This window comes from Coregonus lavaretus (genome assembly GCF_964263955.1).
Source record: "Coregonus lavaretus genome assembly, chromosome: 13".
Taxonomy (NCBI): Eukaryota; Metazoa; Chordata; class Actinopteri; order Salmoniformes; family Salmonidae; genus Coregonus; species Coregonus lavaretus.
Genome location: NC_140000.1, coordinates 32,095,568 through 32,121,994, shown reverse-complemented (window position 1 = coordinate 32,121,994; position 26,427 = coordinate 32,095,568). Strand labels below are relative to the sequence as shown.

Here is a 26,427-nt window from a genome sequence, read left to right as displayed (position 1 = left end):
CAAAATAACAAAATCCAACAGAACGTGAAGTTCAAAAGGATAAACATCAAACAAGCCAAACAAAACAGAAACAAGATCCCACAACATAGGTAGGCAAAATGGCTGCCTAAGTATTATCCCCAATCAGAGACAACGATCGACAGCTGCCTCGGATTGGGAACCACACCCTGCCAACATAGATATACAACATCTAGAATTCACACCCTGACCAAACCAACTAGAGAAAACAGGGCTCTCAAGGTCGTGCTGGATGTAATTTGGGGAAGGGGGGGATTTGACCTCATTTATCTTTGTCTGAGTCTGTTTCTATTCAGAGTCAGACCTATAAAAATACCCTCCAAATGAAATGCCATCCCATCCAAGATGAGAAGTTTGACCAACAAGAGATGGATGCCTCAAACTGTAAATTGCCAACAGTGGTTTCTGTAATAACCAAATGACAATGTGTTTCAGTAGAAAGTTTTTACTAACCCATCTCAGATTTGGTTGCCTATACTGCTTGTGTGTGTGTGTGTTGTGGGAGTAGAGCAACAAGCACATTTCTGTCTCTTTCCGTCTATTCTATTCAATAGAATGTGAAGCCATTTGAAAAGCCCTTCATGCATTTTGACAACGCATTGACAGCACACTGTATTTGCACCTCAGCGTTCTCCACCATCCCTTATAGTGTCTTTCTCTCCTCTCCCCTCCAGAGCCAGGCCCTTCTGTGCAATGGGCCCCGTACCCCTGTGTCTTCTGCTCTCAGTGACGTCGTTGGTCGTGGTGGTGGCTGTGGAAGCCCAGGAGGCCACAGGAGGAAATGATGAGTATACCTGGCCGCAGTGGAAGGTGCCGCTGGTGAGGAACAGGAGGACGGTGGCCCTTAGCAGCCCCGGCTTCACGGCCAAACCTCAGGGAGAGCTGAACGGGACTTGTGGAATTGAGTGCCAGCGTTGCCTCCCCGACCCCTCTCTGGCTGACTTGGAGAAGTTCCTGTCCTATGAGACGGTGTACGAGAACGGAACACGCACGCTGACCTCCGTGTCTGTGCAGGGCCTCAACGAGGTCAACGCTTGGCCTGCTGGGAACTCCTCCTCTTCCTCCAAGTCACGCCGCAAACGGGAGGTCTACGGCACCGACACCCGCTTCAGCATCACCGACAAGCAGTTCTCCACTAAGTACCCCTTCTCCACCTCCGTCAAGATCTCCACGGGCTGCTCTGGTGTCCTGTTATCCCCCAAACACGTCCTGACGGCCGCCCACTGCATCCACGACGGACAGGACTACGTGAGTGGAGCAAAAAAGCTACGCGTGGGCGTCCTCAAGGAGAAATCCCGGCGTGGGAAAGGAGGGAAGGGGAAGAGAGGACGGGGGAAAGGCAAGCGGAGGATAGGAGGAGAAGACAAGGAAGAGGAAGAGAAAGAAGAGAAAGATGGAGGGAAAGAGAGGAAAGGAGGGGAAGGGAAAGACAGAAAGAGCCGCAGTCGTCGCAGCGCAGAGGGCGAGAAGCCATCCTTCCGGTGGACCAGAGTGAAGCAGACCCAGGTCCCTAAAGGCTGGTTCAAAGGCGGGGCGTCGGACGGTGTGGTGGCTGACTACGACTATGCCGTACTGGAGCTGAAGAAGGCCCAGAAGGTCAAGCACATGGACCTAGGCATCATCCCCTCGGTCAAGAAGCTGCCCGCCGGCAGGATCCACTTCTCAGGCTTCGACGACGACCGGCCCGGCAACTTGGTGTACCGCTTCTGTTCGGTGTCGGAGGAGTCCAAAGACCTGCTGTATCAGTACTGCGACGCCAAGCCCGGCTCCAGCGGCTCCGGGGTCTACATCCGCCTAAAAGAGCCCGGCAAGAAGAAGTGGAAGAGGAAGATCATCGGTGTGTTCTCGGGCCACCAGTGGGTGGACGTCAACGGCAATGGGGCGCAGCAGGATTACAACGTGGCGGTGAGGATAACGCCCCTCAAGTATGCCCAGATCTGTTACTGGGTCCATGGGGACTCCAGCAAGTGCCGGGACGCCTGAGGGACACACAACATGCCACAACACTCCTCCACCCTTCATCACCAACGAACCAGGGGCCCGCCCGACTGAATCTCCTCTGTCTTCTTCTCTATTACCTCCTGTGCTTCCCACTGGCAACTGGCACAGATTGCCTCATCACAGCATTCATCGCACACAAGCGGCCATACAGACTCACTGTTGTTGATTACAGGAACTCCTCAACAGATCAAAGAGAACTATGGCTGTTCTGCCTCGTCTAATTTATTTAATTATTAAAAAGCAAACATTCTAGAAATTTATGAATATCATGATTATATATTTCCAGATCCTACTAGGTCTGTGTTTATGCTAACGGGAATATTTTGACAGATTTTTAGGTTTGACCAATTTTGATAACATTTTGTATAATCAGCTGTTTCAGGGGAGCGATGCTTGTTATTTCATATATTCCAGGCAGGCTTAATTAATGCAGAGACGTTAACATTTTCAAATGTGTTCCGTTTTCTAGCAAAATGAGCAAGAAAGTTTGCATTGGCATTGGTGAACGACCCAGAAAAAAGCTACATTTTTTCGGAGAAATTAACATTCAAGTATATTAAGAGGTTATAACTGTCTTTTTTCTAAATATTTTCTAAATCAACGTGCTGGTGTTTGAAATAATGTATATCTAGCTCTCTGAGTTTCCTGTAATGTCCCTTTTTGTAAAACTACCTTTTCTTATAAGATTATGTTTCTATGACTAAATAGTGAAATGTTCCAGAGGGATCCTGAATAAAACAAGATTGTTTTTAGTCCTACCGTACATTCTTTTTTTACTCTAGCAGTGCCATGCACATAAATAGAGACTTGGTGCTAATTTAATTCATATGAAATTGTACACTTTGGGGACACCTATCGGAATATATTTTTGATAGCCTAGTACTGTAACTATGTATTTAATGTGAGGCTACACAGTGGGTTTGATGTAACAGAGCTTGCAGATTAATAACGTTATTTCGATATTCAGTTTACCATTAGATTCATATAATTTGAAGGGTAGTGGTGACAACAAATGGCATAGTGTTATGTGATAACAATCATCATTCTAAAGTGTTCATGTTGATGAATCTTGTTTATTATGTGCCACAATTTATACGAGTTTGCCATTGATGACCAAATACATTAAATTAATAACATTTCACCATGATTGAAAAAACAACAATTAAACCAAGATTACAATTTGTATGTGTGTGTGTGTTTACCATGAGGAGAAGTGGTGTACTGTATGTATCTATACCTGTAGCCAGAGTCATGTTCATTAGGCACCAAATGGAAGAAAACAAACTGAAACATGGAGGGACCACTTGGACTTGTCCAATAAGAAACAGTCATTTACATTTTTTAATGTTTTCAGTTGTGTGCCCTAATGAACACAACCCAGCTTACACCTATTGATGTCATTACTATAAAAATACAATGCGCCCATGATCTGATCTATCAATATGAGAAAAATAAACAGTACATCATTAATGGGCAATTCTTTCCATCATTGAGTTTATTGCATCTCAAAGGGCTTACATGCACTGGGGAGGGGCATTGTAAATAATAATAATAATAATAATAATAATAAAATATTGAAAAAATTGAACTCAATAATGAAAAACAGTATGTTTTCCCATTTTTGTAATCCATATTTTTCCCCACAATAATTGTCAAAACAGTCTTGCAATGACACAACACAGTATCCGTTATATCTGGGGGGTGTACAGCACAGGACTGGTTTCACTGGTTCTAAACAGCTGCTCAACAGTGTCCTCTTCTGACTGGGTATATACAGGCTCTCCTCTCCGCCCATGTTACCATGTACAATATTACTGATTCACTAACAAGGGGGGAGGAAACGGAACAGAAACATGTAACAACATCTGGGGTGGGGGAATAGGGAGATAAGGATGTTTATGTTTCTTCTCAAATACAAAAATAACACTACATATACAGTACCAACCGTGGTCTAGTCATAGTAATAATGATAATAAAGTACGAGCAATTATGAAAATCAAACAACAGACCACTGATGAGGACAGTGATAGGTCCATAGGGAGTGTGCAAGTGATACTAGGAAGTAGACTAACTGTACACAACTTGTTTTAGTGGTTTAACAAAAGACTGTTCTCCTCTGTATTGAGATATGAGATACTGGCAAGATTTGGCTCCTGATATGCGCTGTTTGACCTTCATCTTGAATAGGAATAACTAAAATATAAACACATTTTCTCTGAAAATAAGCGGTAAGATATGATCTGTTGATAAAAATATCTGACAGTGTTTTACAGCAGATTCACAAACAATGTCAACAGAGAGAGAAAGTACAAATAAAGCTGGACATGACATGCAAAATCTAAAAAAATTAATAGAAAAATAAGCGATGACTAAAAAAAATGAATAAATATACTGAACATCATAAAAAAATCATTGGATGGTCATTTAGGATTCAGGAGCCCGTACATGTTTCTTATTCATATTAATCATATGTTCATATCATACTTGTTTCTAAATACGTTCAAAAGATGACGGGAAATAAGATAATGGTCACATGACTTCTTACAATTTGATATCAGATTCACATCAATATGCTCTTCCACAGACATATAGAGTAGTGACAAAATCCTTAGAGATTTGCCAGTGAAATGAATATACACCAACGAAGAAGAACTTCTGCGAACGACACATTGCACGTTTCATCCAAAACTTACGGGGCTGCTTTGCTTACCCCTCTTATCCAATCAGGATGAGGCAGGGTGGAAGCCCCTCCCCCTCTAGAGTGATCAGAAGGCTAGTGCAGGGCCGAAGGTGGAGCTGAGGGCATCAAACAAACACGCATCCATCATTCAACTCAACACGCCAACACTACTGGAAAAAATTATCTAAATACATAAGCACATACGCCTTCAGCTTCTGCTCAGTTTTCTGGCTTGCTTTTATAGACCTTTTTTTTGTTGGTTTTGTGTGGTTTTGTTTAGACAAAGGGTTACATCTAGTTAAGCACACACTTGTTTTTTTCTCACTAAGGTTTCACTTTCACAGTTTGTGCTACAACATTACACAGGGGGTGGGGTGGGGTGGAGGAAGGGGGTCTCCTATGGGTGAGTAGCTGAGGAGGGTCTCTGGTGTCCCGGGATGTACAGAACGCCAAAATAGGACAGGCGGCCAGAGGGCCCAGCTCCAGAAAAACAAGAGCTGGAAGACAATAAGGAGAAGAACATACCCTAAAGTTTGACCACTGACACAAGACTAGCATTAGCCTGGTCCCAGATCTCTTTGTGCTGTATAACCAACCTTAAAGTCATTGGCATGACAATGATCATAAGTTGTCAAAACTGCACAAACAGATCTGAGACCAGGCAAGACCAGCATCACACCAAGATGATAGCTGAATGTCCTGAACACACACCTGGGCTGGGGGATTACATTAAATCCTTGAGGTTGAGGTCTGCCAGTGGGTCCTTGGGCTTTTTGCTCTGGGTGGCAGCAGGTCCTGGAGACAGCTGGAAAACAGAAAAACTAATTGAGTACCACTTCAAAAACATTGCCTTTAAAATATATGTATTTTTCACATACAAGCCTCATAGCTTTCCTAATAGCAAGCCTGTGTTTACTTTGTAGAAAAGTGTTATGATGATGTTTTGCACTTTGATTTTGGTCATCAGGAGACTAAAAGCAATATATCTTAAAAACATGAATGTTGACATGCATACTTTTATGGGACTGTATCAAAAGTGGACTAATGAAGAATATATTAGTACATTTCCCCCTTGTCACGCCCTGGCTCTGGGGACTCTTAAAAGTTGAGCCAGGGTGTGTAGTGTCTATGTTGTATGTTCTATGTTCATGTTCTAGTTCATGTGTTTCTATGTTGGCCGGGGTGGTTCCCAATCAGAGGCAGCTGTTGCTTGTTGTCTCTGATTGGGACCATACTTAGGCAGCCTGTTTTGCACTTGTCATTTGTGGGATCTTGTTCCGGAGAGGTTTGTGTTTGTTAACCTTAGGACTTCACGTATCGTTTTGTTGTTTTGTTGTTTGTGTTTAAAGTACTCATTAAAAGATGTCCGCATATCACGCTGCGCCTTGGTCCACTTCTTACGACGATTGTGACAGAAGATCCCACCAATTAAGGACCAAGCAGCATGTCCAGGAGCAAACGCCGGAGGTAACGCTAGTGGATGTCCTCCTCGGTTGGGGGAAGATCACCGAGGAGGAGGCCATCCGCTACCGGAGGGCGATGAGGGAGAATGTCCAGGCAGGAGAGGAGAAGCGGCGCCAACCGGGCCGTCGTCGGACAGGCGAGAGGCAACCCCAATACATTTTTTGGGGGGGGCACACGGCATGGACGACGGGGCTGCTGGAGGCAGCTACAGGGCGAGTTTGTGGACTAGGAGAGGAGGCCACCAGGTTACGGGGGCCATTGGTCAGGAGGGAGAAGGAGAGTGTGGAGGCACGGCGAGAGGAACTGAGTAGGCAGCAGAGGGAGCGGAGGTTTATGAGGAAACCCAGTCCCGCTCCTCGCACCAAGCAAGTGGTGTGTGTCACCAGTCCGGTCCGGCCCGTTCCTGATTCCCGCTCAAGGCCAGTAGTGCGTGTTCCCAGTACGGCCCAACCCGTTCCTGCTCCCCGCACTAAGTTAGTGGTGCGCATCGCCAGCCCGGCCCGGCCTGTTCCTGCCCCTCGCACCAAGCCTGTGGTGCGCATCGCCAGCCCGGCCCGGCCTGTTCCTGTCCCTCGCACCAAGCCGTTGGTGCGCGTCGCCAGCCCGGCCCGGCCTGTTCCTGCCCCTCGCACCAAGCCTGTGGTGCGCGTCGCCAGCCCGGCCCGGCCTGTTCCTGCTCCCCGCACCAAGCCAGTGGTGCGCGTCGCCAGCCCGGCCCGGCCTGTTCCTGCCCCTCGCACCAAGACTGTGGTGCGCGTCGCCAGCCCGGCCCGGCCTGTTCCTGCCCCTCGCACCAAGCCAGTGGTGCGCGTCGCCGGCCCGGCCTGTTCCTGCCCCTCGCACCAAGACTGTGGTGCGCGTCGCCAGCCCGGCCCGGCCTGTTCCTGCTCCACGCACCAAGCCAGTGGTGCGCGTCGTCAGCCCGGTCCGGCCTGTTCCTGCTCCCCGCACCAAGCCAGGGGTGCGCGTCGTCAGCCCGGTCCGGCCCGTTCCTGCTCCCCGCACCAAGCCAGTGGTGCGCGTCGTCAGTCCGGCACAGCCCGTGCCTGTTCCAGGCACCGGTCAGCTGCTCCACACCGGAGCCTGAGCAATCCGCTCCACCGGTGTCCAGTCCAGCTCCGGCCAGCGGGGCCAGACCAGACCAGGGGCGCTACGGGGGGGTAGCGAGAGAGTGGTGGTCACGCCCGGAGCCGGATCCGCCTCCGAGGCGGAATGCCCACCCAGCCCCTACCCTCTGAGTTTGTGTGGCGCGGTCGCAGTCCGCGCCTTTTGGGGGGGGGGGTACTGTCACGCCCTGGCTCTGGGGACTCTTAAAAGTTGAGCCAGGGTGTGTAGTGTCTATGTTGTATGTTCTATGTTCATGTTCTAGTTCATGTGTTTCTATGTTGGCCGGGGTGGTTCCCAATCAGAGGCAGCTGTTGCTTGTTGTCTCTGATTGGGAACCATACTTAGGCAGCCTGTTTTGGATTTTGTTCTGGAGAGGTTTGTGTTTGTTAACCTTAGGACTTCACGTATTGTTTTGTTGTTTGTGTTTAAAGTACTCATTAAAAGATGTACGCATATCACGCTGCGCCTTGGTCCACTTCTTACGACGATCGTGACACCCCTTTAAATAAGTGTATAACTGAAGGAGTAACAGGTGATTCTGTATACTTGTGTGCTCTCCTGTGTATGTGTTTGAGGGTGTGGGAAAAATGTATCTGAGAATGAATGTGAGTGTGTATCTGTGTGTGTGTGTGTGTTACCGGTGCCCCTGGTGCTGCGGCTCCTGGCAGGGGTGGTCTCATGGGTTGACCCATCATTGGCTGGCCCATCATCATGGGAGCCATCATGGGAGCTCCAGATCCAACTGCTGGGGCCTGGACAGAGATGGAAGGGGTTAATGGAATTGACCAATACTTCCTGACTTGAATAAGAGCACTGAGCTCATTTATAAGTATAGCTGTCCATGTTGGTTTCTGGGCATCCAGTCCAGTATCTCACCATGCCAAAGCCAGGCTGTGCTCCCATGGGTGGAGGCATGGCTCCAGGGGCACCGGGGGCTCCAGGGGCTGGGCCACCCTAGAAACAGGAAGCCAAGACAAAAACAGTTCTATGACATAGAACATAATTTACATTCCTGAACAATCCTTTCCCATTCAGGTCCACAGCTTATTTCCCATATTTAAAAAATCTGCTCTCTCCAGGCTCTACAGAGGGTGGTGAAGACTGCCCAGTCCATCACTGGGGACTGACTCTCTTCACAGCTGCACCTAAGAGACTTTCACTCACCCACCCTTACACACACACCTCACACTCACCCACACACGCACAAACCCGGGCACCATTGCTGCTACTATTTATTTGGATTCATCTAAGCTGCTCAACCATATCACTACTCACTCTAGCACATGTCATACTCCACACTGTATATTCTTATTGTGTATATATTTCTAAACATTACAATATTTCTTATTTTTTGTACAACTTTTTATTACTTATTGTGTATTTTGTTTTTGTATAAATGTGTATTGTACTGTTGAGGGGAGCTTACAAGTAAGGATTTCACTGTACCATTTACAACCCGTATCCTGTGCACATGACCAATAAACGTTGATATTATTTAAATTTTAAATGTCCCAATAATGGTCCTTTGCTAATATTGGGAGGCTTGTGGAGGCTTTTACCATCATAGGTCCAGGGGCTCCCCAGCTGGGAGGGGCTACCTGGGGGGTCCAGTTAGATCCTCCTGTCAGCTTCTTCTCATTCCACTGATGGTCCCTATAGGAGACACACAGGACACCAAAGTTGTCATCAGCTAGCTGGAACACACAAAGAAAAGGAGAACACACACACGCACACACACGCAAGCACGCACACAGAGAAATTCCGTACGTACTTTTTCTGAATCCCCAGATCTGCAAGTGAAGAAAACGTATTTCAGAACTCATTCTTAAACTGAAAAAAAAAAAACTGATAAAGTAATCAGAACCATCAAGACTGTCCAGGTGTGATCAATACATGCCTCCAATCAGGTTTGCGAGTGAGGAGTCCAAGTCGCCCCCGATGGATGGCCGTTTAATAGCTGGGGCGCCTGCCATGACACCCCCGACCGCGGGCTTCACCTTGGTACTCCCCCCACCACTGCCAGTGCTGCCCACACTGCCCCCAGTGGACTGGGGTGTTATGGCTGGCATCAGTAGGTCCCCTAATCCACCAAACACTTAGAGTGAAACGGTAGAAATAAGGGGAGTAAGATGTTAGAGACATACAGCATGGATTAAAACCTTTATAATCCCTAATCTTCACAAAGAGGGGGCAGATGTGACATCATCACCATACAATTCATCCCCACAACAATAGCATTCAGTACAGTACTCTGGTGTGCACTGCATGCACCGATCAGGGCAGGAACAATATACACCTAATCTCTGTTAACCCAGAACAACAATCTTGCGTAATTTGGTACCTTTTATGTTTACGTAGTCTGCCCACGAGAGATTAATATATACCCACTGTAAGGCCATCACTACCACAGTATCTGAAACGTTCAAGTCTATAAATGTGTTTAAATGTGGTTTTAGACCACCACAGTGCCAGCACTGCAGCTTCAAAGGGCACTATGTTGAATTGAGGGTAGAATCTGGCAAATGTTACACATGGGAGTAATACATACAGTGGGGAGAACAAGTATTTGATACACTGCCGATTTTGCAGGTTTTCCTACTTACAAAGCATGTAGAGGTCTGTCATTTTTATCATAGGTACACTTCAACTGTGAGAGACGGAATCTAAAACAAAAATCCAGAAAATCACATTGTATGATTTTTAAGTAATTAATTTGCATTTTATTGCATGACATAAGTATTTGATACATCAGAAAAGCAGAACTTTTAATATTTCGTACAGAAACCTTTGTTTGCAGTTACAGAGATCATACGTTTCCTGTAGGTCTTGACCAGGTTTGCACACACTGCAGCAGGGATTTTGGCCCACTCCTCCATACAGACCTTCTCCAGATCCGTCAGGTTTCGGGGCTGTCGCTGGGCAATACGGACTTTCAGCTCCCTCCAAAGATGTTCTATTGGGTTCAGGTCTGGAGACTGGCTAGGCCACTCCAGGACCTTGAGATGCTTCTTACGGAGCCACTCCTTAGTTGCCCTGGCTGTGTGTTTCGGGTCGTTGTCATGCTGGAAGACCCAGCCACGACCCATCTTCAATGCTCTTACTGAGGGAAGGAGGTTGTTGGCCAAGATCTCGCGATACATGGCCCCATCCATCCTCCCCTCAATACGGTGCAGTCGTCCTGTCCCCTTTGCAGAAAAGCATCCCCAAAGACTGATGTTTCCACCTCCATGCTTCAAGGTTGGGATGGTGTTCTTGGGGTTGTACTCATCCTTCTTCTTCCTCCAAACACGGCGAGTGGAGTTTAGACCAAAAAGCTCTATTTTTGTCTCATCAGACCACATGACCTTCTCCCATTCCTCCTCTGGATCATCCAGATGGTCATTGGCAAACTTCAGACGGGCCTGGACATGCGCTGGCCTGAGCAGGGGGACCTTGCGTGCGCTGCAGGATTTTAATCCATGATGGCGTAGTGTGTTTCTAATGGTTTTCTTTGAGACTGTGGTCCCAGCTCTCTTCAGGTCATTGACTAGGTCCTGCCGTGTAGTTCTGGGCTGATCCCTCACCTTCCTCATGATCATTGAAGCCCCACGAGCCCCAGACCGAGGGTGATTGACCGTCATCTTGAACTTCTTCCATTTTCTAATAATTGCGCCAACAGTTGTTGCCTTCTCACCAAGCTGCTTGCCTATTGTCCTGTAGCCCATCCCAGCCTTGTGCAGGTCTACAATTTTATCCCTGATGTCCTTACACAGCTCTCTGGTCTTGGCCATTGAGGAGAGGTTGGAGTCTGTTTGATTGAGTGTGTGGACAGGTGTCTTTTATACAGGTAACGAGTTCAAACAGGTGCAGTAAATACAGGTAATGAGTGGAGAACAGGAGGGCTTCTTAAAGAAAAACTAACAGGTCTGTGAGAGCCGGAATTCTTACTGGTTGGTAGGTGATCAAATACTTATGTCATGCAATAAAATGCAAATTAATTACTTAAAAATCATACAATGTGATTTTCTGGATTTTTGTTTTAGATTCCGTCTCTCACAGTTGAAGTGTACCTATGATAAAAATTACAGACCTCTACATGCTTTGTAAGTAGGAAAACCTGCAAAATCGGCAGTGTATCAAATACTTGTTCTCCCCACTGTACATTACATTGTCTCATACGTGAGACAAACATATTGAAACATGCAAAAAGGGAATAGTCCTAAAAATGGGGAACGTGTCAAAACAGCTCATACTGCAAAGCACTAGGGGGAGAAAGGCTTGTGAACTCACCAATTACGCAGTAGCAGCAAGCAATGACCCAGCAATGACAGAGAGAGAGAGAGGGGATGACAGAAAGAGACAAGGGCAGAGTGGGCGAGAGGGGGGGATTGAAGGGGTGGGCAAAGAAAGGATATGAGGAGAAAAATGTGGAAAGGTAGTATGACAGAGAGAGAACAGAGAGAACGCGAGGAGGGAGGGAGAGGGAGACCAACATAGAGAACGAAGGAGTTGAAATAGGATGGGGGGCACAGTAGTAAGCATCGGCATGTGCGCATGTGAGACGAGAGAGAGAGAGATAAGAGAGAGAGAGTGAGAGAGAGAGAGAGAGAGAGAGAGAGAGAGAGAGAAAGAGAGAGAAGCAGTGTTGAGGAATTAAACCATCAGCAGTGGTGACTGTTGAGTCCTCAGCATTACGTAATAGGGACAGTGGCGGTGGAGCGTGGCAGCGTCAGTCATGCATGCAGAACACACACACACTTCCCTCAGGTTATACACATGGAGCAGACAGTGTCCCCTACCTGATGCATCAAAGCCACCAGAGGGTGCTGCTGCGGCCGGCGCTGTATCTGCAGCTGCTGGGATGGCGGGCATTAGTGGGGGCAGGGAGCCGAGGGTGTCGAAGCCGCCCTCTAGCAAGTCATTCTGGGCTGAGACAGGAGCCAGGATAGGGGCGAGGGCCGGGGCCAGAGCGGGGGTCAGAGGAGCAGGGGCCGCCGTGGGAGCCAGGCTAGGAGACATCAGTCCTGGAAGTGGGGAACCATTGGAATGAGAGTATTATATACGATGATAATGATTTTCGTTGATTGAAGTTTACATTGATTGAAGTTACGTTGTGTCATGGTCCTCAATATTAACATACTTTATGTGCAGTATGAATCACAAATGGCAGATGGATGTCTTAGAGCAGGGGCTCCCAACCCTTCTCCTGGATAACTACAGTCCTGCAGGCTTTTACTACAACCCTAATCCAGCTCACCTTATTCTACCAATTAGCTGCTCACTGGGACATTGATTCTGGTGTGTTACAACTGGGTTAAAGCAAAAGTGTGTGTGCGTACCACCCAACAGATCATCTCCTGGTCCCCCGGGGGCAGCGGGCGTAGCGTCCAACAGAGCAGGACTACTGAATGTGTCTATAGAGCGACAGCATGAGGGTAGAGAAGAGTGAGTCAGCCAGGAAGGGAGGGGGAGGCACACAGGCAGTGAGACAGGTCTCACTGTACAGTAAACACACGCAAGCACACACACACCTCTAAGTACCATGCAATTGCAAGAGTGTAGAATTTCCGTCCCAACCTGTGTATGAACTCAAAACTCTCTGCACACCAAAACAACGAAACTCAAGAAGCCTTAATACCACTGACCCTGAAAATCCAAAGGCGTTTCTTGGTGCGGGTGACAGTACTTGTAGGTTTCAGGGCGGGTGATTTCACTGCACAATAACTGCTACTAACGCATACACAGCTAACTAGCTAGCAATGCTACATTGGCTACATAATCCAAACCAGTTGCAGAGAAAAACCTCTGGGATATTCTGCTACACCAAACATATCATACTATCTCTCTCCTAGATCTAGACTTATCTGGGGTCTATTACCCTGGCTACGAAGATACTTACACATGAACATCTCTCCACACACAAATATCCTTCACACCTAATAGCTACAGTACGCACCCAGCAGGTCAATGACAGGTGCAGGTGCAGGCGGCTCAGGTTTGGGAGGAGAGACCGTTGCAGGGGCAGGTGCTGGAGCCGGGGCTTGAGCTGGAGTTGGAGCCACAGCTGGTGCTGGAGCCATAGCAGAGAATGCATCTACAGAATGAGAGAGAGAGGAGAGTATTTCACCACACTTTGAAAAAACTGCATTATATATTTATACTGTAAATATGTTTATACATCCTTACCATGCATAATTGTTCTGTTTTTGCTGTTTACAGTGTACATAATGGTATGTGGATTTGTGTAAATTCTTCATCTATATATTCTCTCTGTATATTCTGTTTATTGTGGCAGCACAATTTCACCAGGTCAAATTCCTGGTATATGTAAATGTACTTGGCAAATAAAGGCGATTCTGTTTCTTCTGAATACACAAAAAGACAAAGTTCCAGTCACTGGCTGAAGAGATACATTGATTGACAGGTTGACATGGAAGTGAATTACCAAGCCTGTACTACTGCATGCTGTAGTCATGCAGGCAGAGTTGGAGATACAGGAAGTAGACCCATAGGTGATCATGAAGTGAGGTCAGCTAAGAGTGGGCAGATAGTGTAACTCACCAGTCACACCAGACAAGAGGTCTTCATCAGCATTGGCCTCGGGAGGCAAAGGAGAGGGCCCGCGAGAGATAGTAGGGAGATCTTCCAGGGAAACGCCAGAGGAAGGATGTCGAGGAAGTAGGAAGAGTGAAGTAGAAGAGCACAGAGGAGCATTAGCATAGCAGAGAGAGTGAAAGCAGTGGTAGGAGTTACTGTTATTAAGCCATTGGTTCCAGGGTTGGGGTCAATTCAAAGTCTGTCAATACAGGAAGTAAAATTACATTCCGATTTAATAATTGAAAATAAATTAAATTACTTCTGAATAAACTGAAAAGAATAAGCTATTTGTTTCAAACAATTGACACATTTTGAATGTTAAATTCAAATCACTTCCTGAATTGACTGACTTCAATTCAAATTGACCCAATCCTGGATTGGGTGCATGCACAAGTCGCATACCACTATGGGGACAAACCAAGACGTGTGGTAAAACAGATGGTTGAAGAGGAAGGACAGAAGAGATGAAGAAGAGGTTCCACAAAAAGAAAGCAATCAACATCCTGTACCTGCCCCAAATAGGTCTACGCTAGGAGTAACAGCAGCATCAGCTTTTTCTGCGGTAGGGCTTTTCTCAGGCATTGAATCAAACATAGAATCTATAAACAAGGACACACAGTTACATTCAGTTTACAATCTATACAGCATGAGGGAAAGGGAGAAAAGCAAAAAAAAGCATCTAAAGATGTATCGTAACTCTTCATAATAACTTTCATGAATAAGCATTGCATTACTTTATAATTGCTTATTCATGAAAGTTGTTACAAAGTGTTAACGATTAATCTTTTATTTTTAAACTAATTATTGCAAATGAAGGAAAAGATTAACTAAAATCAGGTGAAAGATAAAATGAAGATTTGCTCTACAACCTTGGTCAGAAGTTGGAGGTGAAGAAAGCAAAGGTTGTCATGCAGGCAAACTGCAGCTAGAGTGACCATAAAAACTAGGTAGAGTTCAGTAAGGCACACCGTATCAAACACTTTTGCAACGGAAAATGAAAATGTGTGTTCTTATTGAACACGTTCAGGTAATAGCTCTGCGTTTCACTCCTTTTCAAATAATTTTCTCCCTACTAAACACAACCCTGCTCACTTCCCTCTAAATTTGACTGACTATAATGGTTCATGCTAAAGGCTGGGTTGAAATCACAACATGTTGAGCCACCCCTATGAATGTAAACAGTTGACAGGCCAATATCTGGTGCTGACAGATTACTTAATCAATGCCTCTGGAGGCCAATACAACTAATTGCCTCACAAAGATTTACTGACAACTGAAAAGGTTTGTTTGGTAACGGCCTGCAGGTATAATGCTTCATAACCTGTTATAAGCATGTCTGAGGCTTTATAATGTCTAATAATAAGCCCTATAATATGTTTTGTCTCTTATTTCAACTGACTCAAACTGGCTGTTATTTAGTCACGATCATTATGAAATGATTATAAGACATGTGGCGCAGCGGTCTAAGGCACTGCATCTCAGTGTTTGAGGCGTCACTACAGACCCCCTGGTTCGATTCCAGGCTGTATCACAACCGGCCGTGATTGGGAGTCCCATAGGGTGGCGCAAAATTGGCACAGCGTCGTCCGGGTTTGGCCGGTGTAGGCCGTCATTGTAAATAAGAATTTGTTCTTAACTGACTTGCCTAGTTAAATAAAGGTAAAATAAAAAAAATAAAAATAATAATAAGGGGCTCATAGTCATACATGCTCATGACATCTCACAATACACAATAATGGCATCATAATGCATTATATTTGCCGGTTTTAAGTAAAGTGTTACTGTTAGTTCCAATAGTTGTAGTATACCATTAGAAGGCATCCACTTTTGAGATTCGTGTATTTACTTGTCTGCACAGGAATGATGCAGAGAATAACCATAATTTGATAGATCCATATACTGTACCCATCATCATATCCATTTAATTTCTCATTAACAGTGGTGGTCAAAATGTGTGATTCACTCAATGCCTATGACTTAAATCAAAATAATCATATGAATAATAACAGAAACAAACATAGCCATAATTACAAAACAAATCAAAAATCATCACCATCATCATCATTGTTATAATGCAGAGCAATGCAGTGTGCGAAGTAGAATGTGAACTTTACCACCAAAGAGGTCTAGAGTGGGGATGGCAGGGGCGGGGGCAGTTGCAGACTCAGTGGTGGTGGTAGTGGAGGGAGCCGGGGCGGCAGCAGGGGGCTCGATGAGGGTGACAATGATGGGTACTGCGCTAGAGGTGGGGCTGGCTGTTTCTGGGGCAGCCAGCGTGTTATCGAACTTCATAGCAAAGAAGTCCATCTCTGGAGCCATGTTCGCACTCCCCTCCGATGGAGCGAAGGGGTCTTCAGGAGGAGGGAGGAAGGGGGAGGATGGGGGTATGGGGTTTAAGGGATATGACCAGAGAGGGGAGGAGGGGAAGAGAGTAAAGGGAGTTGAGAGTTTGTTAAAACAACAAACACTGTAAAAGGCATATTATTGTGAGTCTAGAGGAGCTTCCATATTGAGGGTTAGGGGGAAGTAAAGAAAATAAACAAATTAAAGGCAAGGTCACCATTAACCTTATACTACAGCCGCAGGTTAGAAAAACTCACTGTCTCACACTCAGACTCATTAAAGGGAATGGGCTACAGCTGGCATAGACAGGACACAGAGGAAGATGGTTACATTAGAACTAGTACATACACATGGAAGCAGAATCATACCAAAACAAATAATAACATTTTGGCATGAATCTGCTTCCACACTGATAAGCTCTGTCTACATAGAATTCAAATACTATGATAAAGGCGCAGAATAAAGTTCATGTAGAACATTTTTCATAATTCAACGTCAAACTGTCCTACTATTCTATGCCATAAGACCAAAGCTCCATAAACATACAGTAAAGGAGCCATGTGAATTACACACACTGTGCTTTTGGACTTCTACAGTCACAGCAGTCGATTAATACTTACACATTCAGTCCAAAGAGAGAAACAAAACAGGGTAAATAAAGATGGTCAGTTAGTATGATTAGTAAGCGGCATCATTTATATGAAATATAAACAATTCTAGGATTTTGGCGAAAATTATACAAATGTGTTTTACTCGAGTATTCATCACCAGGTGAATATTATGAGGTGAGAGAAGCAGGGGTACTGTTCTGAAGCAGGGCTGAGTGGCGGAGGGTTAGAGAGGGGGGCCAAGGCAGAGGGGTTAGGGTCGGGACGGTAGGCCCCAATGCAATGTGTCAGATGATTTACTACTGTCCCATATAGTAGCAGAAGCAGCTTGGAGCTACCCAAGCTTCAGGAACTCACACACACACTCTTGCACAAACACACACATGTGTGTTGGAAGAGTGCACACACGTACAAGCATATGCTCACTTACAAACACATGTGCGTGCACACACACACTGAGCAGTGTTATCACCCACCAGATCCGGCACATGCATCAGCAGCAGGCGCCCTGCTGGGCGGGCCGTCACCTGGGGAGGGTGCAAACGCGTCTGGGGTACCGGTCATGAGAGGAGGGGACAGTGGACACAAACCACAACACAACACCCAGAGAAAAACAGGGGGAGGCAGGAGAAAGAGAGATGAGGAGGTAAATAAAGAACAGGAGTATAGAGAGAATGAGAAAAACAGAAAGATGAGAGATCAGCTTTAGGAGAAAACAGAGAACACAATATGTATTGCTGAAATTGCTGATCTTATTAGTATCATATGGATGGGGCCTGTACTTTCCAGGCTGCATAAAGCGGCATTTAGTGTGCACAATGTTTGTACACGCTGGGAAAGTGAGGAGATAATATGATGCTGTCATAAGCTTGTACTGTTTGACAGGAAATGCCAAGCTCAGTGATGGGCAAAGCAACATCTCTCTTTGACAGAAGCTGTTTTCCATGGAAAAGAGGGCCACACTTTCTATAACATTTTGATATGGGATTTAATTCTGTATATCTACTATTAGAAATGTGAGTGACAAGAGGAGATGTATAGAGTATATGGGTTACAGTTTCTACTGTTCTCCATACAGTGCAGAGCAGAAATTTCATCACCTGCTTGCTGTCTTGGATAAATAATTGATTGATTGATGTAGTACCCAAATAATGAATAATCAGTCAAGCTAATCATTGTTTAGCGAGATGGAACATTTGGAAATGATTGTCCTTATTAGATGTCAGTAACTATGCCAGTTGAATTTTGCACAAATAGAGAACATCATGAACAGAATATTTTTGTTAAGGTGTATGCAGAGTAAATACTGAAACTGGTAAATGAGAGAATGTGAAAACCAGGTGGTGTAACTACATGTGAGCATGTCAGAGGTTGTTCCTAACAAGCAGACAGCTGCTGTGTAGTCTAATGATCTCTCCCAGGAGGCTGACCCCACTGACCTCCGAACAGATCCATGTCTGAGGTGGAGGCGGGCACGGGCAGCACCACCACGGGGGCCGCAGAGGGCGCGGCGGGGCCATCCGTATGAGCCGCCGTGGGCGTGGCAGCCGGGGCGGCGGCAGCATCAGCAGCAGCAGCGGCAGGCTCAGAGGCACTAGTAGGATCAGCGGGGGTATCTAAGTCTACACCCCCCCATCCATCCCCACCCAAGGCCATCCCCACACACAACAGGATAGAGGAACAGGGGGAATATAACAGGGAGAGAGAAGTAGAGAGATTGTGTTGAGAAAAAGAATATAAGCATAAGATATGTCAAAGAGAACAGTGGTAACAGAAAGGTGTTGGAGAGGAGTATGTTACACATTGAGAGGCATTGTTAGAGATCACAGAGCAAGAATGCTGATCCTCTCAGATCCTAGGTCTACAGCTGGAGTCATGCACTGAAAGCACAGTGAGCCACAGGTACAATGGTTGCGTTCCAGGCCGACTACATTGCAGCACATCATTGCATCAACTTATGGTTGTGTGAAACGTCATTGACTGCGCAGTAGGTATCAGATTGCTATATCACCTGATGTGGTTAGCTGATGATGTGGTTAGCTGATATGTTAAAAACCTATCCAGGTGTTGTGAGATCTAGCAGGCGTCTGCAATGCAGTCAGCCTGGAATGTGGCTTCAGGTGTAAATCCTAGCAGTTGTCATGCTCTGCTGTGGATGGGAGCAGTGTAAAGAATGTAAAATGTTCCTCGGTACTCACCGCCACCAAGTAGATCTGTACAAGACAATGAAAGAGATAGAGAGAGAGAGAGAGAGAGCAAAGAGAAGACGTGAGTGAGGGATTACATACAGATAATATAAACACAGAAACGCCTATCAAGGTCGATAACTCACTACCATAACACGTGACTACTGTACTTCTGTACTCCAAGGGAAAATGATGACACGTGAGAATACAGTTTAATATGAGTAAGAGGCCCTTAACGCGATTTCAATCTGCAGAGGGGCCAGGTTTGAATATCGGCCAATATCAGCCCTTCCCTTGAGTAAGGATGGAGAGGAGGATGTAGGTAGAAAGCATGACAAACAGCAGGGTCGTATTCATTAGGCACCAAACGGGAAGAAAACTAAATGAAACAGGGAGGGACGTCCTGGGCCTGTCCAATGAGAAACACTAATTTTAATTTCCCATTGCAACATGTTTAAAAATATTAATCTGTTGTGTGCCATAATGAATGCGACCCAGGTATTAAAGGTTTTAAAAGCCTCACCTCCCCATGACGAGACAGAGGCTGCTGCTCCACCTGCTGATGGGGAGGCTGACAATGGGTCCAAGTCTAGCAGAGCACTGCAGATAGGGGGGAGACAGAGAGAGATAAACACAGAGAGAGAGAGAGAGAGAGAGATAGAGACAGAGACAAGAGACAGAATGAAGAAGAGGGAGTGGAGAACGAGAAATAAGAATAGAGGGAAAAACAGAATGAGAAAAGGATTAAATTGAGATTGAAGACTGTAGATTGCAGTGGTAGAAAAAGTACCCAATTGTCATACTTGAGTAAAAGTAAAGCTACCTTAATAGAAAATGACTCAAGTAAAAGTGAAAGTCACTCAGTAAAATACTACTTGAGTAAAAGTCTAAAAGTATTTGGTTTTAAATATACTTGAGTATCGCAAGTAAAAGTATAAATCACTTCAAAGTTCTTATATTAAGCAAACTAGGCAGCACCATTTTCTTGTTTTTTTAATTTACTGATAGCCAGGGGCACACTCCAACACTCAGACATAATTTACAAACAAAGCATGTGTGTTTAGTGAGTCAGTCAGATCAGAGGCAGTAGGGACGAGCAGGGATGTTCTCTTGATAAATGTGTGAATTGAACCATTTTCCTGGCCTGCTAAGCATTCAAAATGTACTTTTGGGTATCAGGGAAAATGTATGAAGTAAAAAGTACATTATTTTCTTTAGGAATGTAGTGAAGAAAAGTAAAAGTTGTCAAAAATATAAATAGTAAAGTAAAGTACAGATACCCAAAAAAACTACTTAAGTAGTACTTTAAAGTATTTTTACTTGAGTACTTTACATCACTGGTAGATTGTACAACATAGCTAATGGTTAAAGCTAGTGTTGCACAGCAAAAACACAGCAAAACACTGGCACATGAAATGGCCAACCTAAGAGCCCACAGCAGATGGGCACCTACTTGTTGGAGCTTTTGAAGGTGGGTGCCGCTGTGGGTCTGGCAGGTGGTCCAGGGCGGGCAGGAGCGACTGGAGCAGCAGCAGCTGTAGGGGCCGCTGGAGCTTTCGTAGGCGTGGCGGCTGCGGCCGGGGAGCCATTGGCTTCAGACTCCTGTCAGATGGAGGGTTAGCCCCGTTAGTCCATTACCATGGCGACGCGGCACAGTTACAGAAGCAGACATGGCTATGCTGTTTTACGCATTAATGAATACACTTCAAATGATCTTCAAATTATTGTCAGTTGTCAAAAATATTTGTTGAGGTACAGAGACAGAGTAAAATAAGGGGTATCTGACTCACCTTGGTCGGTGACCTACAAAATGAAACAATAAGAATGAGTTAAAACCATCATAACATCACCAGATGATATGCACGGTGAAGCACAATGGCTGTTACTGAGCTGTGTCAAAGTGACAGCTAAAGAAGCACTGTTGTTTTGGTTACAGAGAGCAGGCATTTAGAGGCAATTCCATTGTGAAAACATACACTCTTAGAGAGAAAGGTGCTATCTAGAACCAATAAGGGTTCTTCAGCTGTCCCCATAGGATAACCCTTTGAAGAACCCTTTTTGGTTCCAGGTAGAACCCTTTTGGGTTCCATGTAGAACCCTTATCACAAAGAGTTCTACCTGGAACCAAAAAGGGTTATCCTATGGGGACAGCCGAAGAACCCTTATGGAACCCTTTTTTCTAAGAGTGTACTACATCGGTAGAGTTTAGATTTGCAACACTGAATAAAACAATATTAAATCACCTCCTTGCACAAAGCTTTTCATTCATATTTTCCAGACATAACAAATCCATGTTTTGCAATGACATGCATCAAAAGCTTTGAGGAGGTGGGTTGATCACAATAATATGACAACGAAGTCAATATGAACATTGAAGAGCTAAGACACCAGATTCACGTCATATTAAAAAATGATGCAAAGTGAACCTTAGGTAAGTCCCGAGTCAGCTGTCAAAGTTCATATTAATATTGAGGGAGAGTCAAAACTCAGGAGAGATACTGAACAATCACAAATATGCCAAGTTCACATAAATTCTATAGAATCCCATTTGAACTTCACAACACTGCGAAACATTACTTTAAACTGTAAGTTCAAATGTCAATTCGATAGAATCCTCATGTGAATATCACGAAACAATTGGAGATAATTTTTTTACAGTTTCATTCATTTCAATACAAGACAACAGCAAATAATGACCCGGCCCTCCCCGTCAACTCATTCTGTAGTAGATCCAGCAGAATACTTACACATCCTCTTTGTGAACATCCTCTCTGTAACACACATTGACAATCACTGGCATTTGCTAAGACTTAATCTGATACATTTCTTTCCATATTTCTAGAGCAAGGTAATCTTATGAAATATCATCCGATCTGATGATGCACACAAATACTATCTTGTATCATTGCCCTACTAAGGTCCTGTCGAGAACACACGACTGACAGTCTGGTGATGACAGATTCAGTCCATAAAAATCACACAATCTAGAGGGCATACACTGGAGGTCCACATGATGTTAACTGAGAGAGGTTGAGCTTAATTAAAGCCTATGGGACATCAGGGTCAAGCACAGGTCTAATTTGGGTTCACTGGATGGTCACAGACTATTTTCACACCCGGATGGAGGCTCTTTAGCCGAAGTGTTGGTCAAATAAATCCACAGCAAAAGAGGCAGAACGTTTACATTTCAGTCATTTAACAGACGCGCATCCAGAACGATTAATAATGGCACATTGACAGATTTCTCACCTAGTCGGCACAGTGATTCAAACCAGCAACCTTTCAGTTACTGGCCCCATGCTCTTAACCGCTAGGCTACATGCCGCCCCCAGTATGACTTTCTTTTTCACCTTTAGGGTGTGTGTTCTTTATTTATTTACTTCACAGACTTTTTAAAACCCAAAGCATGTGCATGCATACGAACTGTACTGAGATTGCTGAATTCTCAAATATGAAGTAAATAGGAAGTAAAGTAGTCCCACTCCCAAGTAGCCCTGGTCACAAAGACGCCCATGGGGTACGGATTGGTGGAGAGTGTGGTTGGTACTTACGGCTTCTTCCCCTCCAGAGTGTTCAGGTGAGTCTCCAGAGACTGCAGGAGACTCTCAGGGGCCTGGAGAACGAGAAGAGATGGGCAACATATTACTACAGGGGCCACAGGGCTATAGTATACCGTACAGTACATGGATCGGACAGATAGGTTATGAACAGGGGTCTCCAACTTTGAGCCTGGAGAGCTACTGGCCATGCAGGCTTGACAGGTGATGACACTTAAAGGGTCTGGAGGGAAACACGTAGAGGGATGAGAAGAAGAGCCACAGGAGGTCTGACACAGAGAACGATCACATTGGGGGTAACAGGGGACAGAGATAGGTCACATTGGGGCTAACAGGGAACACAGAGAATGGTCACATTGGGGCTAACAGGGAACACAGAGAATGGTCACATTGGGGCTAACAGGGAACACAGAGAATGGTCACATTGGGGCTAACAGGGAATATAGAGAATGGTCACATTGGGGCTAACAGGGAACATAGAGTGGTCACATTGGGGCTAACAGGGAACATAGAGAGTGGTCAAATTGGTGCTAACAGGGAACACAGAGAATAGTCAAATTGGTGCTAACAGGGAACACAAAGAATGAACACATTGGGGCTATCAGGGAACATACAAATAATTATCACATTGGGGCTAACAGGGTACACTGGGGTTAACAGGGGACAGAGAATTATCACATTGGGGCTATCAGGGGACATACAAAAAATTATCACATTGGGGCTAACAGGGTACACTGGGACTAACAGGGGACAGATAATTATCACATTGGGGCTAACAGGAGACAGAGAATGATCACATTGGAGCTAACAGGGGACACAAAGAATGATCACATTGGGGCTATGGAAGTAATGGGGGGACAATAGGAGAACAATGCTAATTGAGTGCCTCTTCAAAATGTATTTCACACAGCAGTTCAGTCCATTCATTACTTAACTGTAGCAAACTACTCATGCTTATGTTAAAGAACAATGCTTCCATCAATACAGTTCTACTGCATGCTCAAACTAACAGACAGATTGTAAACACATCATAGCAAAACATGCTGCACAGCCACAGATGGCAGTACACCTAATAGGCTAAGCAGTTAGCATCTAGCAACCCACATGTGCGCTGTCAAAGCTAAATGGGCCAGCTAAATAAGTCTCACTCACTTCCCTCTTAAATCACTATTATTTTCCTGCCCCATTTACCTTGGTCTACTTCCTCTGATAACCCAATAAATGTCTTGGCATTCTAGGTAATCGTGCCTGAAATGTAAGAGGCCTCGGAGCCAGACAGTACAATGATAAATCTTTGCCTTTGCAATATGAAAGAGGACAGCCCATTTCAGAACTAAGAACCAGTAGTCCTGTATCTACTCTGACCTTTCTTCTACAGCTGGGTCATTTTTATTAGGCCACACCGTAGCAAAACATTTTGCAACGGACAACGAAAAACCAGCGTTTCTTATTGGACACGTTCAGATAATACCTCCCAATTTAACTTAGTTTTGGACAGTTTTCTTCCATTTCGTGCCTATTGAAAACCACCCAGGTGTGTGATTGACTGTCACAGAGCTGCCAGAAGGAGGAGTGACAGTTCCATCACTTCCACAGGCCAATTGGGCCATGTACAGACACACAGGGGTCCTTCTATTAAACAGGGGTCTCTACCTGATACAATCCAAAATCACAGACCTTCTTTCGGACAGCAAGCTGTTCAGGGAACAATTAGGTACATTTAGGGAGGGTCTGCTCTACACTGTTGGCAGTGATATCGTTGTAATGACTTTCTAAGCATCTTCAATGAGCATTCAAAGGAAAATAATGACTATATGAATTGGACGTTTCTCTTAGAATCTCCTAGATTCTGTTCAGCCTACAGTACGCTTATGATGTGTACATATGTAAAGAATGCATTACGAAGATGGCCGTAATGTAAATCGTTACTCAGCATTTGCCTCTACCAAAGGATACACTCCAAAGAGGGGTTAAGAGATCTGATGATTAGATCCTAACACCATCTGTTTAGATGCCATTTAGATGCTATTACAGACAATACACAGCCACAAACATAGTAGAGGGGGGCAAATATGTTATTTCCCTGCTTCATGCCGTTCCAATGGTTTTGTATTCCCTACAGCACTGTGGTATCATCAAGATCCACCTGGAATTCACATATCGGTCTATCTGTCATAGATAAGAGGTTGCTGTTTCCACACAACAGAGAATAATACAATACACATACTTATAGCTGTCAGGTAAATCCAGTAATAAGATAAATATATAACATCTGGTGAAACAACATGATTTGTTTTAATTTCAATTAACTAATTAAATGGCTTTCGTATTTGATTTCTAATAGTTACAGCTAAATCACTAGGTTGTTTAGCTGCCCAAATGGTGACTCACGGGATGGAGAATTCAGTAGAATTTATTGTGGAGCGTCACTTGTCTCAGCTGCCTAAGCAATGGCACTGGGAGTCTAATAACTCACACCTCTAGGCCAGGACAGTATCCCTAAAAGGATACTGCCTAAGAAAGAGCCTTAAAGGATACTGCCTACGAAGGAGCCAAGTCTGGACATAGTATATACAGGCTTTCTCTTTGCCTCTCCACCACATGCATACAAATATCAATGAAGACACATAGATTGTTCTACGAGGCAGTCGTTTCACTTGACAGTTTATAAACAACTAGTACTGTAATAGTAATAGTGCTAGTAATATGACAGGAATCTATCTAAACAATAAGGAACACCCAGAATGTCCAAACTGTGACATAATGCTAACCAGTCAATCTGCTAGTTAGCCGATGGACTCCATTAAAATCCAACCGCACACACAGGCCTTTCAACCCTAATCCATGCTCCACAACCCCCCCCCAAACTCACAGTCTTGAATCAATGTATCATTACCATGCTTTAACCAGCTCCTCTTTAGAGCAATACCATGACATGACAGTAAGCTCAACCCCCCATTTCACATCCCACCACCCTCCCGGTTGGCTAGTAGTCCAACCAATCATGCATGTCAGTGTGGTCAAACCCCCCAGCAGATCTGCACCTGCCCAAGGCTGTGATATTAAAGCAATCCCTTTCCATCCACAGTCCACAGTCCACATGGTCATCAGTGCATAATGCTCTCAGTGTAAAGTCATACACACTGCCCGCATCTGCCAGGGAAATACCCCAGCCATGTATATAGAGTCTTCATACAGCCATGTATATAGAGTGAGAGTGTACCCCTTCCCCTTGACCTAAACCCCTTTGATGTTTGGAGATCTGAAGGGTCTGTAAAGGTAAAAGCAGTGTGGTGGTTGAGCTTCCACCATAGCCTCCACCTTACAGATCTGCAAACAGTAAAGCTTTATAGGGCCAAAGGGAAGGGGTAGGGAGTAGTTGGGACACACAGTTAGGTACTACATACTTAATTGAGGGACGCATACTGTTCATGGGATTTCAGATACCCTCTCGGGTGATTTTGACATTATGGAAACTCTATAGTAACATTCTGATGAACTAAGATACAATTGTTGAGCTAAAACCAATGTTAAATCAGATCTTAGCTTTTAGCGGAATAGCTCTGCAGGTATTGCGACTTCTCCAATCTGTTCCTTCAGTCACATCAACCTGGACTCAGGGGTAGACGTAAAATAGTCAATGTAAATCCGGAACACTCCAATTAGTATGATATGTTACGTTTTGTATGGTATGTATTAATTTGTGGATATCCATCATCCATTTCGTATGATATATTACAAATTACAATTTGTATGATATGTTACGAATAGCAATTTGTACAATATGTTACAAATTGCAATTCATACAACATGTTACGAATTTGCAAAAACGGATGTTACGAACTCCAATTTGTTGTGGCTAACGTTGGCTAGGTGGCTAGTGGCTA

The 26,427-nt window shown here is 44.8% G+C and overlaps 2 protein-coding genes across 2 annotated transcripts in view; one reads left to right on the top strand and one right to left on the bottom strand.

Moving 5' to 3' along the window:
• Positions 1-711: 711 nt before the first annotated feature.
• LOC311139207 (inactive serine protease 35-like) lies at positions 712-2,763 on the top strand (the record flags this gene model as incomplete). Its single annotated transcript, XM_084174109.1, has 1 exon — positions 712-2,763. The coding sequence occupies one exon, from the start codon at positions 712-714 to the stop codon at positions 1,999-2,001; it is 1,290 nt and encodes a 429-aa protein (XP_084030235.1). The 3' UTR covers positions 2,002-2,763.
• Positions 2,764-22,530: 19,767 nt separating this feature from the next.
• Positions 22,531-26,427, bottom strand: part of LOC311139114 (clathrin coat assembly protein AP180-like) — a gene marked incomplete at both ends in the record, with an annotated part of 70,293 nt that continues 66,396 nt past the window's right edge. The window contains one exon of the mRNA XM_084174004.1: positions 22,531-22,596. Coding sequence (XP_084030130.1) covers positions 22,531-22,596 — 66 coding nt within the window. The remainder of the gene's footprint in view (positions 22,597-26,427) is intronic.